Source organism: Nanorana parkeri, unplaced genomic scaffold (genome assembly GCF_000935625.1).
Source record: "Nanorana parkeri isolate BGI_ZX_2015 unplaced genomic scaffold, ASM93562v1 scaffold142, whole genome shotgun sequence".
Taxonomy (NCBI): domain Eukaryota; kingdom Metazoa; phylum Chordata; class Amphibia; order Anura; family Dicroglossidae; genus Nanorana; species Nanorana parkeri.
In genome coordinates, this window is record NW_017306410.1 from 1108656 (window position 1) to 1129515 (window position 20860).

Sequence of the window (20860 nt, forward strand, 5' to 3'; positions counted from 1 at the left end):
ATAAAATCGACACATATTATAAATCATATAAAATACTGCGCCAGTGTTAAAATGAAGAGAGGAAGGTGGTCAATATAGACCATATGACAGAACTGGAATTGCAATGAAGAGGATTTTTTTTTTTTTAAATGTCATAATTTCATAGCGGAAAGTGTCAGTTTTTATTTCAATCTCTTTGCCATGGTCCTGTAAGGTGCAGTGTTAGTTCTCTGTGTCCTCCATTCACATATATTGGAATAGTTACACATTCTGCACTTCCAAGTGTCTTCGATATCAACACCCTGGATCTCTCTCTGTCCTTTCCAGAAGGATAAATAAAATGTCACTTGTTCCATGACGCTCTTCTCTTTGAAGTTCACGATGTCACATCCTAAGAAGGCTCCATCCCCCTGATAGCAATATTCCAGCTTCAAGCTGTCAATCCTGGGAAGCTCTGAGAAAGTCAGGTTCAGGAAGGTCAGCTCTATGATATCTTTCAATGTAGACACAGTAAGCCCAGACTGAATTGCGTGCTCCTTTACTTCAGGTCCCAGTTCTTGTTCTGGTCTCAGGTTCAAGATCTGGATTAAACATTCTGATTGTAGAACACCACTCACCATGCCATCGAACAGCAGTTTGTATACACAAACCTGAAAAACATATAATTATGTCTAGAAGATCTAAAGAAAAAAAATACTCCACGGTATGTTTTCCTACCTGGTCTACACCCCCTATTGTAGAATCCTCCACTTTACATGTTCAAAAGTCCTGCCAGTAGATTTTTAAAACTGTATCAAGTTGATACCTGCATGGTTTTAAGCAAGCCATGCGCACCCATGCCAGGGGCCAGGCCTTGTAACCATCTGGTCAAGTGTTTCAAAGGGTTAATGTGTGTGGATTGGACAGGTGAAAGAGTGCAGACAAGATAGGAACAGGCATTGTGTGGTCCACAAGTACAAATCATGTGGTGACTAATCTTCCTAAGATTTTTATTGCTGTCAGGGTTCATAATGAGGAGCTTACCCCCTTATTTTCTTTCCTGTCCTTGGGATAGAGCATGGGGACAATCTTCTCTAACAAAAATACTCAGCTAATAGAAACATGACAGAGGCTCAGACCCTTCCCCCAAGTGCCTATATTGCTGTCTGTGTCCCTATTGGAGAGAATTTCAACTCACTTCTTGCCTAGGTGACCACTGTTGCTTGGAAGAGGAGTGAGGAGAATCCTTCCCAGCAAGCATATACAGCAGCAACAACCTAACAAAGCTTTTGGGCCTTCCCCACTTTTTTTTTACATTTAGAAAATTGTTTAGGGTGGTCTATAAGCCCTAAGGGATGGACAGAACACTTAAAATGCTCTCTTTTTCCCTCAGATAGGTTAGCTAGGTAGACATCTCCATGTGATGGGAGCAATTCTATTTTCTCACTGACAAAATAAAATATTATTTTACTTCTGCTCTACTTCCTCTCTTCTGCTGTGTTTAAAGACTTATGTAGAGACCATCTGTACTGTTTGACGGACAGATGTCTACCTCCCTGCGTTCCTCCGCTCAATTCAGAGTCCATACCTTATTTAAAGGGGTTCTGTATACTGATAACAAAAGGACTACCTAAAGTCAGGTTTGTTGTCACCTTGCTGAAGACAAAACTCTTCCCTGGTGATATTGCCGGCATCTATAGCTGGGAGCACTAGGAATATACCAGCTGTGTAGTTTGGTTGGTGTACCTGAGGCATGCCTTAGTTAGATTTATAGGCACTTGCATAATGCTGGTGGTCAAGTCAGTAAATAATAGTAAACTATTGCTTAGCATGTGAGAAAAAAAGAAAGCAGCTCCCACTGCATAACTCACCTGCCCCTGTTGATGTCTTCTTCCAGGTTGAATGATGTTTGACATCATTAAACGCACCTTCCTCTGAGCCCTGGTTCTCATGAACATCTCCCTGGGGATAAATCAACACCCTGGCCTGGTTTCACTGTACTTCTGGACAGCACAGCTCTCACACATCATTGTGTGTGCTCTGTGCTGTCCAGGAGTAATGACCACTCACTGTTGCCACTGGTAGAAAAGATGAAGGACCCATGACATCACTGAACCGACCTGAAGACTGCAGAAGACGAGGGGGCTTCATAAAGGGTGGGGGTGGGTGCACAAGTGGAGTTGGGCTTGAAAATACCTTTGATACCATCAAGTAAGCAGGCAACTGCAACAAGTCCTACAATCAACAGGTGTGAATAAAGTAAAGTGTTCTCATTGAAGAGCTCTGACATATACAGTGGTACCTCGGTTCACAAACTTAATTCGTCCCACGATTCTGGTCGCGAACCGATTTGGTCGTGAACTGAATCAAGCTGTGATCAGACCGTGATCTTGACTAGAGGAAGACATAACCATGTGTCAGAGTAGGGAAAATGGCTGCGGTTGTGTTCGTCACCCGAAGCGGAGTTTGCGAACGGAAGCAAAATTTTGCCGAACTTCCTGTTCGCGAACCGAATTGCTAGCGCACAGAAGCGTTCGTGAACCGAGGTACCACTGTAGTTCATATTTCTAGAGAAGCGTAAACTTTTTATTTTTACATTTGGAATTGGTAACGTTGCAATCATCATTTAAATCTGTTTCCAATAATAAAAAAAAAAGGATAATATACACACGAGCCTACCTGGAGCTCGTGAGTTCTTTTCTGAGCCAGTCGAGGCAGTGTTGGGGTTGCTCGTGTTTTTAGCTCTCGCAGCTCCAGCTCACCACTGGAGGAATAAGCTAATTCATCAATTACTCCCACCATGAAAATACCATCCAGTTCTCCAAACACAGGAAATTCACGAATGCGACCACCTGTAAGATGAAAATATTAATCAAGTTCAAGACACATTAAAAAAATATAAAAGGTAGGCACTGCATCACCTCTCCTTTGGAAAATGCTACTTCACTGGCTTTCACACAGATGCTTTGGCAAACAGTCAGGCAAATAACATTTTCAGAAGTAGGTCAACAATAGCAGTCTCCATATTTCTCTCATGGCAAGAGCACAATTGCCCCTGGCCAAGTCCAGTTCATTGCAATTAAACAGATTTTAGTGGACTCTTTACTGATGAAGATAACCATATAGAGTTCAGCAAGAGATGGAAAAACACTTGCCAGTAATGTCTGCTCAACAGGACTCCATGACAGCACGACAATAGAGTGGGAATCCACCTATTTAAAAGGAACATGTACAAAATATATATTGTGGCAGTGCATGACAATGCCACGGTGTAGTTTGGCAATTTTGGCACCCAGGACTCTCAGCCAGAGGGGCTGAGAGGTCCCAGAATGTAAACCATTCTATAAAGGAAGAAGCTGGCTTTTCAGTTTCTTCTGGGTTTCCTAATTGTAGCTGGGATCTGGAGCTCTGGAGATTTCATAGAGCTCTGGGTGGGATGAAATCTCCAGTCCTGGGGACAGGTGTTGCCAATGACCAGTCTGCGCTGATCAGGTGGCTAACAGCAGGGCTGTAGCTACCATGGGGCGAGTGAGGCACTCACCTCAGGTGCAGCTGAGAGGGGGCATAGCCAGGGCCAGCCTGGCTGCGCCCCCTCACCCCTGTTGCCATGGCGAGCACAGGGCGCCATACGTCCAACACAGCTTCTCCTCGCATTCCCCGCTGCATGGGCAGAGGACTCTGCGTCCTCAATCTCTTTTTCTATTTCAAAAGGGAAATGTCAGAGGTCTGTTTAGACCCCTGACATTTTCTCGAAGCCCCCAAAACCCGCCCCCCCAAAAAACACACACTATTAGGCATGTGCAAAGACTAAATGAACAGAAACTAAAAATGTTTTCATTAGTTTCGTCAAACGAAACAAATTTGTATGCCATTTGGTGCCGCCGTCCTGGAGGTGGGGCACATGACGTCACATGACGCCGTGCGTGGCATAGGGTGACATAACACGTCTGTTGGGGGGCACAATTTTCTGTTCTTGCCTCGGGCGCAAAAGAAGCTAGCTACGGCTCTGGCTAACAGCAGCTTCATTTAGAATCCAGACCAGAGGTCAGTGGGGTGGTGGTTTGGTGTGTGCTGGAGGCACATGAGGGTCAAGCCAGGTGGTGTGGTGGATCCACACAAGGAACAGCCAGGGAGGCTGGGGGATTTGACAGGCTGAGAGAGCCAGGCACACAAGGTGTGTGGAAAGCTGCTGGAAGCGGCTAAAGGGCATGCAGTACCACTGAGGTGTTTTGGTGAGGCAAACGTTAAAGTCCTGGGACTGGGACACTGAGTGAATGGGAGAACCTTGAGTCAGTGAGACAATATACCCTATTTGCTGACAATAAGTGAACTTAGCTGAAGTTAAGCCTTCATTTGTGTTTTCTGTCTTTGACTGCCTTAAAAGAGAAAACAATTAAGACTTTTGTTTTTTGGAAAAGCCCTGTGTGAGTGCTCTGCAAGCTCCCCAACATTACAGTATTTTGACACCTCTTCCTGATCCACATGGAATATTACAATAACTTTACAGGTAAGTAAGGAGGAGACAAGGGAAGGAAGCCATGTGCTGTCATGGAGACTCATGGAAACAGCATTACCAGCGAGTATAACTTCTTCTTTTTCCTCCCTTTGCTTTAGGACAGCAAAACACTAAACCTCATAGTTCGAGCCGATGTGTGACAATGAAACTGTCACACGTCGGCTCAATAGATCGGGAAGTGAGCGAACGCATACCGTCGCTCGCTCACTTCTCGATCCTGTCCCTGCAGAGAGCAGCGACTGTCAGTCACAGCTCCCTGCAGGGATTCCCCCCCTCCCCGCTCTGATCCTCCAGCGCTGACTGGAGGAACGGACAGAAGAGGGGGCGGGTACAGCTGTCTCTGCCTCTAGATAGGCAGAGCCAGCTGTCACTCACCCAGCTGGGTGGATCTCGACAGTAATGTCGGGATCCGTCCCGGCTGCGGCGGCCTCAGTATACCGCGAGCTGTAGCTTTGGGTCATGGGAGGACGCTAGCATATGTCCTTCCGTGACCCTTAAGAGAACTATGGGGAAAAACACTTACCCCATAGTTCTCTTTTAAGGGCAGGAAGCTGCAGACAGCAAAAAAAAAAGAAAAGGAGGAGGAGAAATAATACAAACTGTGCATAGTATAGTGTGTCCAATTGTTAGTTTGTATGTACAAAGGAGGAAAAGTATAGGTGTTGTCAAATTATATTATATATGTCAGATATATGAATACACATATAATAATGAATATAAAAAAGGACTCCATTTCACCCCTTCAGTTCCTACTGTAAGCATACAAAATGATATCTTATTGTCTATGTGGCTATGAATGTAATGCTGGAATTGTGCACTAGGAGGGAACTAGAGAAACTACTTCACGAAAAACATGAGGGAAAAAATGGGGGTGGCAAGGTGAAGGAGGCACAGAGAGAACAGGGCAAGAGAGGTAACACGAAAGGAAAATAGCAGGGGAGAAAAGGGAAAAAGAAAAAAATAAGGGGCAGGAGGGGTTGAGGGGGAAGAGAATATTACAGTAGGGTGACTAATGGAATAAATAAGGAGAGCAGGGAGAAGAAGGAACATAAAAGGGTTAGAGGTTTCAGCTCTAAATCTTTGATAGGTAAGATGCAATATTAGCTGTGGACTTAACATGGTCCTATTGGGCCCATATCATTAAGAAAAGTTCAGTTGTATCCTCCTCCGAGGAGAACTTTTGTTTAACAGATTCAAGTTCACATACCCACTCCACGGTCATAGAAGGTTGTGGTGACTTCCTGTGCCCAGAAATGATTGTGTGAGCTGCAGCAAGGATATCATGCCAGAAGGCCCATTTTACAGTTTTATAAGAACCCAATAGGATGCAAAGTAGAGTAATGCATGTACAGTTTTTCAATTCAATGTCTGTGATGCGCTTACTAACATAATTACTAACATAAATTGTTAGTATTTTGTGCCAAAAATGTTCAGTTAACGAGGAACTTTACCCATATCTTCAAAATAACAACACACATGCCTTTAGAAATGTTTAGTAATGACCATCTACAAACAGATACTTCTAGATAATTGCCGGCTTTTTATTTTTTTCATACCTTATTTTTTTTCTTCCCCAGTTTTCTGACAGTGGCCATTTTAACTAAGGTCAGGTTACTAGATCTCCCTGGAACTCTAGCACATGTGACTAGGACATGTGACCTTACATATCATCTCAGGGGAGGAAAATGCCTTTCCTTGAGATCTCATGAGATTACAGATGAGGTTTCCTATCAATGCTCTGCTGATGTAACCTTCCCAGTATGCAATGCTTTGGGAACAATTACATAATTTGTGCCAAAGTGGCCAAGGAAGTAGAAAAAAAAGAGAAATTGTAAATAAAATACAAATGTTTTTTTAGCTAATGAATGTAAGATGATTTCATATCAGCATGCAGAGCTTTATGCTGGGGTAATTTTTAGTCAAAGGGGGGTAAAGGTCCACTTTAAGGAGTATGTACTCCAGATGTGTGTCATATTTCTCTTCTGTGAGGTATCTGTCAGAGATTGTTGGGTTGCATGTATGGAGGTCTGTGGGGCAGTAGCATCATCTCAAAATGATTTTGTAGTTGCATACTTATAGTCTACTGGAGTTGGTGATTTTGTGGGAGAATGCAAATGCCCTATCCCAATCAGATGGAGCAATGGGCCTATTTACTGCCGATTCCACTTGGGCTTTTTCATCAGGAACACTGAGACATAAAAACCCTGCCTCTCTCCTACAGATGTACTGGAATCAGAACATTTTGTGAGATCATAAAGGTAATAGCTTTTTTAGGGCCATTTGACATTCTGGGGAGGTTATACATGGGGTAGTCCTGAGTTGTGGTAGAGGTACTCGTTCTAGCTCTAACCTGTATTCCTAAGGAATGACTTGAAACACCCAGGAATTTGATATGATCTTTCCCCATAGATCCAGTGAATGTCAAAAAGCTTCACTCAACCATAATGTCATGGCTGTGGGGAGAGATTAGGGGGCGTTCTGTTTAAGACTGAAGATAAATCCTCTGCACTTCTCCTTCTAAAATTTTCAGTTTAAAGGAGAACTATGAGGTGAGTGATTTTCACTCAACCTCATAGTTCGAACCAACGTGTGACAATGAAACTGTCACATGTCGGCTCAATAGATCGGGAAGTGAGCGAACACATACCGTCACTCGCTCACTTCGCGATCAGGTCCCTGCAGAGAGCCGTGACTGTCACTCATGGCTCCCTGCAGGGATTCTCCCCCTCCAGCGCTGACTGGCTAGACGGACGGGGGAGGGGGCAGGTACAGCTGGCTCTGCCTCTAGATAGGCAGAGGCAACTGTCACTCACGCAGCTAGGCGGATCTCGACAGTAATGTCGGGATCAATCCCGGCTGTGGCGGTCTCAGTATGCCGCAAGCTGTAGCTCGCGATATACTGAGCTTTGGATCATGGGAGGACGCTAGTTTATGTCTTCCCGTGACCCTTAGGAGAACTATGGGGAAAAACACTTACCCCATAGTTCTCCTTTAATGATTTTGCCTTTATTTGATTGTATTCCTTTTAGGGATGAAAATCCTTAGTATGTACAAGCTTTTCTTGTCTGCTGGAAAATCTTTTTTCTCATTTGCCACCTTATCTAGAATATCATCCAGTTTACACCTCACCAAATATGTATTCCCTTTCAAGATGCACTCCACATAGCCTAGCTTTGAGACTGTGTCCCCGCCACCAAGCTTTTATTGCCGCTATTCTAACTGCATCTGCTGAGACATAACAGATGTGATGTACTGCATTAAAAATAATTGGAAGAGAAACCAGCACTTTCTCTTTAGGAGTGTCCGAGAACAGGTAATGTTGGAGCTATTTCATCTAGATCTCATGGCCTTTGCTACTGCTGTAGCATGCTTCCCATGTGTATTTCAGAACTCCTTCTGCCCTTCTGTCCGTGTGATCTTTAATGACCCCATATCATTGAAGGGTAGTTCTGATTTCTTAGATAACTGATCTGAGCTTAGATAATGGAAAGTCAATTTTCAGGCTTTATCCATTTTGTAAGAACATTTGAAAAAAACATATAAAATATATTTAAACATACAGATACATAGTTAAAATTAAATTTTAACTATTTATCTGTATGTTTAAATACATTTGATATTTTTACACATATTTATATATATATATATATATGCATGGTCTGTTATACCTCTCCGAAAACCCTATATATTTTTTTAAAATTTTCTTACTCTACGAATCCTAGGGGGAGAGGTTAGGGTGGGGTGCCTACATTGAGGCAACCCACGACTTGTACTTTATCCATTTCGTATTTTTCCTCAGCATACAGTTATCTAGTTTTATATGATTTCAGCATACACATTTTTCTATTGCTTTCCATTCTTTAGTGATTAACAATTTTACATGTTTATGTACGGAGAATCATTTCCTGTTTTTCTTCTAGTTTAAACTACACTTGATTAAACGTTATAAAAGATAGCTGCTGTACATTTTCTTCTTTCTTCGTCATAGAATCTATTAAACCATTTTAGATCATAATCTATAAATCATTTGTCTCTTCTGCTGAAAAAACCCCCCAAACAAATTAGATTTCTTCATTTCAATCTTAAACATTTCTGTTCATCCTCTTCATCATGTAAAGAGTCTTAAGGGGTTAAATGGGGCTTCTGTTGAGGCTGCATTATGGAAGAAGCTGCTACTGCTTTCACAAGGGATTGAATTTCTGTCCAACAAAAATCCATAATAGATTGTAGCATGGATGGGGTTACTTCACTTACAATCTTATGAGTGCAGTTTATGCATAACTTCTGCTAGCAGGTGTAGTTTTCTTTCCTTCAAGGACTTTCGCTTTTTGGAAGGTAAGCAGAAGGAAGTTATAAACAAGGTTTAAAGTCAAAGATAAACACAAAAAAAAGAGAGACATGACTCCCACTTACTCAGAGGCATCTCCTGAAGCCTCTGTATCTCTGTGAAGTGCCTCATCACTATCTGTATCCATAGTGCAGCCATTGAAATCCAGTACGTGGGTATCCTCCAGAACCACATTGGAACAGCCAACCCCTATGCACAGGCATGTAATGTCATGTGCCTGCACCACTCTAACAAAGCCACACGTGACGGCTGACAGTTTGGCTCTGACATAACATGGCCACACATGCTCACAGAGAGTGCATCTGAGCATCTCCAAGGGACAGCGTCTGTGCACTTTAGCTTTACCGGATGATGGAAGTAAGAATGTGCTGCAGCTGTGATTCACATGTGCCAGGGATCAGTGGGGAACCCAGCATGGTGACTCCCATGAGACCCAGAGGGGCTTGTACCTGTAAGACTTACCTCTGGTGACTGGAGGCAAAAGCTCTTCTAAGCATCTGCTACTCAACACCAAGCCTCCTGCCCAGCTGGCTCTCATTGTGGTCACCCCACCTGGGATCACCAAGTAAGAGGAAGAAGTCCAGGTAGAGAGATCCAGTGCTTTAGAATACAAGCCAATTGGCTATGGGTTGCCTGCTCCTAATTTGAAGGGGAAAGGAAACCACTGGGGATCAAAGGGAGGAATCAAATCTAAATGTATAACTTGTCACTTTCAGGTTGGTGGATCCACTCTCTCTTGTGGTGCTGTCATTTAGTGAAGGGGAAGCATAGTAATCAGGTGCTAGCAAGGAATACAATGATAATGTAAAGTGGAGCGTGAATATGACCAAGGGGTCAAGATGGGTACTGTATCTTTCTAGATTTATGTGCATAGTTTACAAAGTAACCTATATGCTGACTTACCGGACTGCAAAACTGGAATCATAGCTAAAATATTGAGACATTTTATCGCCCAGGAGTCTTCACGGTTCCGTGTGGTCACCGATACAACATCATGTACCTCCAACTCTGGTAAATATTAAGTGGACGGTTTACTTTGACACATCTACACAATGTATTAATAGCTGTACAACTCACATATGCTAGTTCTATAATTCATATATGTTATAACAGTTTTCTTAAAATAATTAGCACAGTGGCTGACTGGTTAGCAATTCTGCTCGCCTCGGGTCCTCAGTTTAAACATTGGCAAGGACACTATCTGCGTAGAGTCTGCATGTTTTACCTTTTTTTTTCATGCAAGTTTTCTCTGGGCATTCTGCTTTCCCCCTGCACTCCAAAGACATGCTGGTCGGTTAACTGGCTCCTGTCTAAATTGGACCTAATATGTGTATGTATGTGATACAGGGACCTTAGATTGTAAGCTTCTTGAGAGCAGAGACTGATGTGAATAGTATGTAAAGCTCTGGATACACTGAATACCTGTAATAAATAAATAAATATTAATGCTACCATTAAGGGCTAGCATTAAATTTGAACTCTCAGTGAAACATTTTTTTTCTAGTTTTAGGAATAGTGTTAAAACGTTAGAGCTGCTGTCAGGTTTTAAGTGATCTCTGTCTCCAATGGGGTGAATTCACCCGACTTCCTGTCTAGGGGACACAACGAAGAACTATCCCTTTAACACCTTAGTGGCATAGCTTCCAAAATTTTTGTAGTTCCTGGGGACTGGAGCAATTTTAACATTTTTGCTATGTGTTTGTTTAACCATAATTTCCATCTTCCTCATTCATTGCACCTACACATATTATATACCGTTTTTTTCAAGGACAAAATGGGCTTTAATTTGATGTGACATATACATATAGAAATTCTTTAAAAAAATTATTTAAAAAGGAGTGAGACACAATTTTAGTATGGAACAATTTTAGAATGTGGTATGTTTGTCTAATAACTTTAATAGCCTCCTCGGCACTATATTTTATTATCATATTTTTATTAAACTTATTTTTTTACTTTCCTTAACTATTTTCCTTTTTTTTACATTTTTAAAAATGGTAAAATCTTTAAAAAACTGTTTGAATTTCTTTTAAACTGGAGCACTAAAGGGTTTTTTATTTTTATTTTCAGGGGCTTTGGATACTTTCAGGGTTATTCACAAAATGGTGAAGAGTTTGGGGAAGTGATACATCTAGACCAAAATAGCTGATTTGGAAAAATTCTCTAATTCAGCTCACTTTCCTGTTCAGTGCTACATTAAGGTCCCCACACACCTTACGATAATCGTACGATAATCGCGGGAAATCCAGTGATCGTACTATTATCGCAAGGTGTGTGGAAGCCGTGCGACCTCTACTACTGTAAGATTACAGTCCATGTACCCATTGCAATTCAGCATTGAGGTCATTGGCTTGCGATCATCGCAAGTACGATCTGCCTATGCAAGATAGGCAGATCGTACGTTTTTTTATGTACCTTACAACCATCGCAAGACAAAAGTCTTGCGATGGTTGTAAGGTGTGTGCACAGCCTTATACTTTACCGCTTCTACTCACAATAAAATTCTATGAACTGGCTTACTCATGGAAAACATTTCCCTTCCAATGTGGCTACATTCTTATAATAACAGGCAATAAGCAATCGCACTGAGCCACTGGAAGCTCCTTCTGGTGGCCGATGTACATATCTTTATTTTCTATGAGTGGGGATGCACTTTACATCAAACTTCAAATATGTGATTGAAACAAACGACAGGAAATGCCTCACCTCTGGCCAGATGTATACTAGATCCTTCATTCATTGCAGCAGTCTTTTCTGGTAGGAGATCTGCTGGCTGCTCAATTTTGTATACCATTTGTTGTTCACACCACATCTGGGAGCAAAGGTCGGTCACAGCCAAATACCTCATATGATATTTTTGAAGTGGATTCAGTGATTCTTGTTTCCTTTTCCTCTGAGTTACCTCTGGTGGACCAGGCATTTCACTGCAGCTTAATCCTGCACTATTGTGGAGCTGACCTTCAGGTGATGTAGTCGCATCACTACAAAAGAAAAAAGGTAATTGGATGGATATTTTCATCTACGATAAACAGGGCCGTGTGTTGGGGTGCCATTCACAATATATGGCAATTGCAATGCACCACATATCAATGCATTGCCACGTGTTGTAGGAACGTTTGCATTTCATCGGGTGTTGCTGCATCGCACAAGCGTGTATGGACAACACTTACATTTGGTGTAGATGACATTTTGAAGCTATTTTACCTGTGAGCTTTCTTCACCTATGTGAAACCGGATTATACGTACATTTTTCCAGGGCTTGTAACTCCATCTACCATTTCCAAACCCTCTCCTTCTATATATGCATCACCTGTGAAGAGAAATATTAACACTTAGTATATTTCTATCTTATACAAGAAGTGACTGCAGTTCATTACAGTATAAAGGAATGTGTGATCATGTCTGCAACATCGACTACTGAAATCCATATCATATAGTTATACTGTGCTATAGTGGTTACATGACAGGAAGGTAACAACCTCTAATTTTGTTTTTTTAGATTTTACAATAAAGATCTAGAATTTGAAATACTTGGTCAAAGAAATCTTGGCACAGTATGAGGCACAACAGGCTTCTGGAGCTGCCATATCAGCTCCCTCGTCAACTCCTCCCATGCTCACCTCCAGGACTTCTCTAGAGTCTCTCCCATCATCTGGAACTCTTAACCCCAACCTGTCCGACTATGACCCACTCTGACTGCCTTTAGGAGATGCCTTAAGACTCATCTCTTCAGGGAAGCCTATCCCACCTCAACCTAACCACTCAACCATCACGTTCTCAGACAATTCATCCCCACACAAGCCACCTCATGTATCACTTGCCCCTCCCTTTTAGATTGTAAGCCCTCAGGGGCAGGGTCCTCCTCCCCATCTTGTCTTGAATTGTATTGTGATTATAATGTATTTCTTATATTGTAAAGTGCTGCGCAAACTGTTGCCGCTATATAAATCCTGTATAATAATAATATCAGTGCAGAGAAGTATCTATTAGCCTAGAAAATGTTGTTTTGATAGTTGATTTTTATCTACAGTCACGTGTTTACAGAATGGTCACATATGCATATCTTTTGCTACGTGTGCTCCAAGATGGAGACTCTCATAGATTAGAGTTAGGACTGCACTACACCGAGGGGCCTTGATGAGGCAGTGCGGCTTTCACATATTCTGCAGAAGACGTGCATCTAAAACCTCTGTTTATAACCTTAGCGGTTAGATTAGGTTTTTTAGCATGCTGGCTGGTGAGTGTGCTGGGAAACTTTTTGCTGTTGTATTGTTTAAAGCCCTTCCATGTGCACCTTGCTTTGAAGCTGGTTATATGTTGATGAGTGCGTTTGCCATTTGTTTTGCCCAACTCAACCCAGCCCCCCCACGCAATTCACAGTACTGGTACCCCGAGCCACCAGTGACAGCCTACCTCACATGCTTGAGATGCACCAGTGAGGTAGGTTGTCACTGGAGACCCACCCAGCTAGTTAGGTTGACCTGCATAATGCAGGAGACTGTGCATAGCACCCACATTAAAGGTTCAAGGCTCTGCAGGCTTCAATGCAAACATGTAATAAAGTGACATGTCTTATTCAGTCACTGTGGATGTGTTTGTTAAATGTTTATAAAAGGTGTACTATGCCATTATACAATGGGGAGTAGTGCAGGTTGGCTTTGATATAAATTACATTGCAGCTGTAAACAAAACACACCCAGAATCGTATTCTATGTACAGATCTACTATTATAAAATAGTGATGTCCAGTTCCTGAACGAATCGTTCTTTTGTATTGATTACTTTCAGTGAACTGGAGGAGTCGATTCTTCTGAGTGAGCTGATCCGTTTGAGGGCTTGTTCACACCAAATGCAGACCATTGTTCCGGGACGTTTTTGTAAAAATAAATATATATATATTTTTTTGTGCCTAAAAGTGGCTTTCAGTGTGCTCCAGAGCATTTGCATGTGTTTTTGATGCATTTGCATGCGTTCCAGAGCAGGAAAAATAGGGCATGCTGCAGTTTTCCCACATGCTCTGGAACTGAATGCTGCAGTGTGAACTAGAGCCCAAAATATCATTGGAACACATTGGACGCAGTTTTGATCCATTCTGTAACTGCTCCGCGCTTGGTGTGAACTAGCCCTGTAGCAGTTCAGTGTGGAATGTAGCAGAGCGGCTCTTGTAATACGATCCTAGAGCGAGAGCTCAGCTCCTTCCTGCAACCAATCAAATCTGTGAATTGGACACAAACCTCCAACAGTACACCGGGTCTAAAGCCTGTGACACACTGCACGCAGAGCCGTGCAAAGTGAAGCAAAGCTGACCGGCACAGAGCTTTGCGTGCAGGCAGATGTTTGACTGCACCTTCAGCCAATTGGCTAATGCGTAAAAAACGGCCAGACGTTGGATCCTGACACGATTGGCTGAAGATGACATTTTTCATCTCGGCACGCTCAGCTATGTGAGCTCTCGCAAGCTGACATGCCGAGGAGAAAATTACATGACACACTGCTCGCGAAGGCAGCGCGCCACCGCTCCGCGTGCAGTGTGTCACAGCCTTTAGACTCCTAAGTCAGAGCTGGGAGGTTCGGATCTTGAAATGATTCGGTTCTTCTGCTCACTTGCTGAGTCGGCTGACAAGTGAACCGAAGCTCAGGAGCTGTCTGACCCTTCATAAAAGATCCGAATGAGAAGAATGATTCAGAGAAGGGGGGGGGGGGGGGGCAGCTCCTGGGGAACAGTGATCAATGCCTTGGCTTAGAGCTGTAACAAGTTTGGTTTTATATCAGACCAGCCATTCTATCAGATCAGCCAATGTCGTCACTTCTCGTGATGCATGATCAGCTGTGGCAGTTAAAAGCATGTTACTGTGCATGCGCTCCACATTCTGATGTGATGTCACAGCTAACATTGCTAGCGGTCAGATTTGTCCAGTCTTTACAGCGCATGGGTAGGAATAACCATACGATTTTACTACCGTAGCCCCAGTAGTAAATCCGATTGTTATTGCGCTCTAAACACTAGGGACAAATCTGGTCGCTACTAGTGATGAGCTCGGGCGTGTTCGCAAGCGCCCCCTGCCGAGCCCACCAGGAAGCCGTCAGCGCGCAGCGCCAATCGCAGGCACTGAGACATTTTCCGATCTCTGCAGCTGCCGACCGGGAACATGTCTCAGTGCCTGTGATTGGCGCTGACGGCTTCCTGGCGGGCTCGGCACAAGGCGCTTGCGAACACGCCCCAGCTCATCACTAATCGCTACCAATGTGACATCAGCTCATTAGAATGCAATGCGCAGTAATTTGTCACAGGTGATCACGCGTCACCAGAAGTGACGACATTGGCTGATCTAATAGATTGGCTGGTCTGACATAAAACCAAACTTGTGACCTCTTTGAGCCAAGGCACTGATCAAGGTTCCCCTTGAGCTGCCCCACCTTCTCTGAATCAAGAGTCTTCTCATTTGGATCCTTTAAGAAGGTTCAGACAGCTCCTGAGCTTCCGACTCAGCAAGTGAACCGATTAATTTCTAAGAGCCGAACTTCCCAGCTCTATAAATATAAAACACACGATCTACTGCTCCATAAACATGCTTCGTCCCGCCCTAATCTCCGCCCTCTCTCTGGCCACGCCCTTTCCATCACTCACAGCTCTCCGCAGCTTCCTGTAAGCTGAGGAGCTCGGAGTCGCTGATGTCTGAGAAGTCGTCTCCTTCTTTCTTCTCCCCCGACTCGCAGTCATCGCTCCCTGTTGCCTTTCTCAGCTCTCCGTCTGCCGAGCCTGCTCCATGCGCTTCCCCGCCGCCCTGCATACCGCCTCTGTGCTCTACACAGCGGCCGTGGCTGTGTTTTCTTCCTGGCAGAGCGTGTTGGACCTGTGTGACATCACGTGGGTGGGCCGTCTGTCACGTGATACAAACATCTTGTCATTATTGATGAGCTGGGTGTTGGTTCTGTTCTATAACACGGACACCTTCTGCTGCAGGTGACGGAAGTTCTTGTAAGGGAGACCATAAAGAGACCCTGTCACCGGGCAACAATGTTGCCAGAAGAATATATGTGCATAACACGTATTTTACGTATGTTATCTTATTTACTTGTGGAAGCCTTTGTTTTGTAGACATCCCAAAGCCAGAGAGACTGCTGATGGGTGCCGCAACTTGGATGTCATGTCAGCAGCTTCAGAGCTGTCACTCATGCCATGGTATCTAACAAGTGACCGAAAACTCTGACCTGCACCCCCTTCCTCCCTACCCAAGCACTGGTGGCACTTCTAGCTTGAGCACTTTCATCCCTTTTATTACATATAGCTGTGGGAAGAGGAATGCACCTCCTTGCAACTGATTGGGTCAGGAGGAAGTGGTTGGTGGTCAGATGTTTTAAACAGGCTTGGGCAAAACTGGGTTTGCACAGGCGGGAGAGGGCATGCATCAGGTTCCAGCAGGGAGGAGAGAGCTGCTGAGTGGCAATGACAGTAGAGGGGGTGGGGGCAATCTGATTTACAATGGATAGCCGCTGATGACCGCTATTTACTTACACAGGTCAGGGGGACCCTTCCTTTTTAGGTTCATGGTCACTGAAGCAACCATGAGCTTATAGCAGAAGGGTAAATGCAGCTGACGTAAGGCATGCTGGGAAAGTTTTTGTTCCGCTGTATGCCTTACATCGGTGACAGGGAAAAGGTTAACGAATAGGCCTACTTTTGGAAAAAGTGCTTCTTTTTGCCCCCTGACCCTCATCCTTTGCAGATCTATACTTACCAAGATCCAAGGGCTCTGCTAATTGTTGCCACCCAGCGCTTCAAGTCATCCTCTCCTGGCCATGTCTGTCTCCCTGCTGGGAGACAGCCCAATAGAAGTCTATGGCGCTGTAATGTGCAGGGAGCATTGCTACGCGGAATGTAGACAAAACCCAAACGAGCCCTTACTGATCTGCTGTGCGAGGAGGGTGGCATTGTTTAGGTCAGGGGTGAGGGACTAAAAAGGATAAGTGCTCTTTGTTTTAATGCACAACTGTGGGAACACCCTTCCCCAACATGTATTTTCATGCTACCTTTTCCAGATATGACATGACATGTAGGGTCCTCCTACTCTTCAGATTTTCTCCAGCAGGGGTTGGTTCTCAATGATGCGGATAGCGGTCCTGATATGATGATGTCACCGACGCTCTCTGCATCATTACCAGTGAGTGCAGGGTAACATGGTGTTGCCCTGCAATTACAGGATGTTCTTGCTGGGTGTCATTCAACTCAGAAGACTGAGGGGATCTAGTGGTGGAAAGATAGTACGGCCAGAAATAATGTCAGAGTGCAGGTGAGTATTGCAGCCACATCTGCATTTTTTAACATCTAGAGGGCACAAATTTGGGCTTTACGTAGAAGGAGGGCTTCTAAAATTTGCATTGAGGGCTTGCTCACACCATATTAGGGCCATGTCCAGACCAGAACAGTTTGTTCCCGGACCAAAAAAGCATCCCGATAAATCCTTATGGTATTTCTGGGCTCTGTTCACAGTTAGTTCCCAGTAACAAAAAAAAAATGCCGCTTGTCTCATTTTCTCTGGCCTGGCATGCATGGAAAAGCATCAAAAACATACAAATGCCCTGGACTGCACCTGAAATCCCATTTTAAGCTTAAAAAAAAAAAACACACTGTAATGTGACCGAATAGTGGTAAAAATGCACTGCGTTTGCAGATCTACTCCAGACATGGTGTGAACATAGTCTTAAAGGAGAACTATGAGGTGAGTGAAAATCACTCATCCTCATAGTTCGAGCCGACGTGTGACAATGAAACTGTCACACGTCGGCTCATTAGATCGGTAAGTGAGCGAACACATACCGTCGCTCGCTCACTTCTCGATCATGTCCCTGCAGAGAGCCATGACTGTCGGTCATCGCTCCCCGCAGGGATTCTCCCCTCCCCGCTCCAATCCTCCAGCGCTGACTGGAGCAACAGAGGGGGTGGGTACAGCTGTCTTTGCCTCTAGATAGACAGCTAATTGGGCAGAACCAGCTGTCACGCAGCTGGGTGGATCTCGACAGTAATGTTGGGATCCGCCCCGGCTGCGGCGGTCTCAGTATAATGCGAACTATAGCTCGCGGTATACTGAGCTTTGGGTCACAGGAGGACGCTAGTTTATGTCCCCTGTGACCCTTAATCTGGTCATACACCTTACAATTATCTGCAGATAAGGTGCAACAGATTCCTCCATCTACACTTAACTGTGTGGATAGAGTAATCTCCACCTGGGCCAATCTGTTGCACTTTTTCCATCTGACCACATACAATCTGCAGATAATTGTAAGGTGTATGGGCACCTTTAGGAGAACTATGGGGAGAAACACTTACCCCATAGTTCTCTTTTAAGCATGAACATCTTTCACTTAATAGGAGACTATTAAGTTATAATCAGGAATTTTCACATTACAAGAGACTGTCATGTTAGAGAAGCAATTTACAAGATACATGAACACTTGTAAGACATCGGGGGGAATTAATCAAAACCGGAGCAGACCATATCTGGAGTAGTTGCCAATAACAACCAATTAACTGAGCAAACTGAAGAGAGAAGTTCAGATTTGAAAATTAAAGAGAGAAGCTGATTGGCTGCCATGCTATGCACAGTTTCTCCAGATTTTGTCTTGGTAAACCCCCCCTCATTGAATTTAAAGTTGAAGACTTTAAAGACATTTCTAAATTGCAAGAGACAACCGCCAAGATATAGAATGCTATGTCTTTATGATATTATTATAATACAGGATTTGTACAGTTTGCTCAGTGTTTTACAAAATAGAGGGAGACAGTCAAATTGCAATACAATTTTAATACAGGAGTGTTAGGAGGGCCCTGCTTGTAAGATTACAATCTAGTTATTGTATGTGACATATTTCTGTAAAACAAATGTATTAAACATTTTTCCCCTACTTTATTACTGCAATTAGGGATGCACCGATACCAGTATTTCAGTATTGAGTGTGAGAACCGATATTTTTGATTGGCCAGATTCCTGACCAATCAAGAAGCCGGGCAGCGCGTCATTACACGTTGCCCAGCTTCCTGATTGGCCGGGAAGCCGGCTCCATGCTCTCTCGTCACAAGTGACGAGGGAGCATGGAGCCGGCTTCCCGGCCAATCAGGGGGCCGGGCAGCATGTAATGACGCGCTGCCAGGCTTCCTGATACCGGAAGTATCTGGCTAGGCATCTGGGCGAGTACGAGTACTTGCCCAAATACTCGGCAGCACCGATACTAATATCAGTATCGGTGCATCCCTAACTGCAATGAATATGCACTTCCATGCTTACCTTAAATAAAGCATTCAGAATACGTAGGCCAGTTCACTTTTGTTCCATACTTTCTCAAAATACAGTCTGTGTATTCATTTTCCAGTCTTTGTTGGACAAAAGTATGAAATGTTTCTGTTCTCTTTGCGTGCCCTGCAAACGCTGTTCTTTTATAGATAAGATGCACGAATATTAATGTATATTTCTGCCGAATAAATTCTTCTAAATCCTTAATGTACTTTGCTGCAATGAACTGAAACTCTCAGCTTTCTCTAGTTGTAACGTGAAAGCCTAAAATCAATTTCTGGACCTAATGATATCAATTATACATTTACAAGTGCAGACAAATAGGGTGAGAAACCTTTAGCTCTTAAACCCATTTATACAAAAGTCTCAGGGAAGAGTTATTCTTGTAATCCATACCTGCTAATTAGACTCCCCGTTCTGTTCTCCTACATTGTGCTGACTATAAAATGCTCTTCTTATAGAGAACAACAAGATATATTCTTCCTTCAGGCAGTTTGAATAAATAAAGCCTCAAAGAACTTTCTGTATTTCCAGTGGCCGCCGCTCTGGTTATTTCTGCCTGACAGCTAGATCCTGAAAGTTTGTATTAGCTTGGTGGCATTTTGAAGAATCGTGTATAAATAATTGCACTCGTATTTAGATGATGACTCTCTCCCTCTTTCTGTCTCTCTCTGAGTTAACCACTTTAGTGATAGTCTCTATAGGGCCCTTTCTTTCCAGGCCATTTTCAGTTTTCAGTGACAATTACTTGGTCATGCAACGCTGCACCAAAATTCATTTTATTTCATTTTTGGAGACGACTTTCTTTTGGTGGTGTTTTGTAATCACTTTTTTTTTTTTTACTATACAACCCACAAAACCAAACTTTTTTTTAATATGTATATCTTATTTCTTTACCTGTGGAAAAATGATCCCACAATCATTGGTGGTCAGTGGCACTTTAACCTTGTCGCTGCCAAGGCCTTTTTTGCACACGTTACCATCCACATTTTAGGCCTGGAAATTACTTAAAACCCACAAACAGTATATATTTTCTGAAAGCAAAGCCCCTGTACAATAAAATGGCGGCAGTTGCAAATTGTTATGGCGTACGATATTAGCGCAACTCCTTATCAAACACCATAATTTAGTAAAAAATGCACTCAAGTTAATTTTAGTGCATAAAATCACAATATAATACCCATTTTTTTGGTAAAATATAAAAGATGAGGTTATAACGAGTAAAAAGATACCCAACATGCCCAAACTAAAAATTGTGCGGATCCGTGAAACGGCGACAAAATACGGTACCCCCAAATTGTCTGTAGGCAACGCTTTAAAAGCCTGTACCGGGCATCAGTTTATAGATATCTATGACCCTAGAATTATTGCTCTCTCTGGTGCATGCGGTGATATCTTACATGTGTAGGGCAATTGTTTACATTTTTGTACATTGGCGCATCCAACGCATGTTTATGTCAATATGCATGCAGGGGACTTTTAAAAAAAATTACATTTATTATATTTGATCTTATTTTTTTTACCTTTTTTTTTTTAACTGTATTGCTACTACATAAGAGGGGTTAACATCCCCCCTATGTGATAGCACATTGGAGGTTACAGGTACTCTTTAAGGTGACACCTTTCCACTCCAAAATAAGCTATTAGATTGGATTCTGGAGCCGAGCAATGACAGCTAAGGGACCAGAAGTGATGCAATCAGTGGCGCTTCCGATTCCTTTAGAGTTTCCCTCCAACACCCGACGTCCTG

The 20860-nt window shown here is 43.2% G+C and overlaps 1 protein-coding gene across 1 annotated transcript; it reads right to left on the minus strand.

The window, feature by feature from the left end:
* Nucleotides 1–158: 158 nt before the first annotated feature.
* On the minus strand, nt 159–15612 carry EXO5 (exonuclease 5). The gene is made up of 6 exons (XM_018554101.1): nt 15450–15612; nt 12069–12132; nt 11529–11803; nt 9726–9830; nt 2638–2810; nt 159–629 (listed from the first exon to the last, which is right to left on the minus strand). Exons 1-6 carry the CDS (start codon nt 15610–15612, stop codon nt 162–164), a joined length of 1248 nt encoding a protein of 415 aa, XP_018409603.1. The 3' UTR covers nt 159–161.
* Between the last annotated feature and the right edge of the window lie 5248 nt (nt 15613–20860).

Coding starts and splice junctions, on each gene's coding strand:
- EXO5 (XM_018554101.1), bottom strand. CDS start 15,612: ATGCAGGGCGGCGGGGAAGCGCATGGAGCAGGCTCGGCAGACGGAGAG. Junction 12,133..15,449: donor ACAGGAAGCTGCGGAGAGCT/GTGAGTGATGGA, acceptor TTCTCTTCACAG/GTGATGCATATATAGAAGGA. Junction 9,831..11,528: donor TAGTATACATCTGGCCAGAG/GTGAGGCATTTC, acceptor AATATTTACCAG/AGTTGGAGGTACATGATGTT.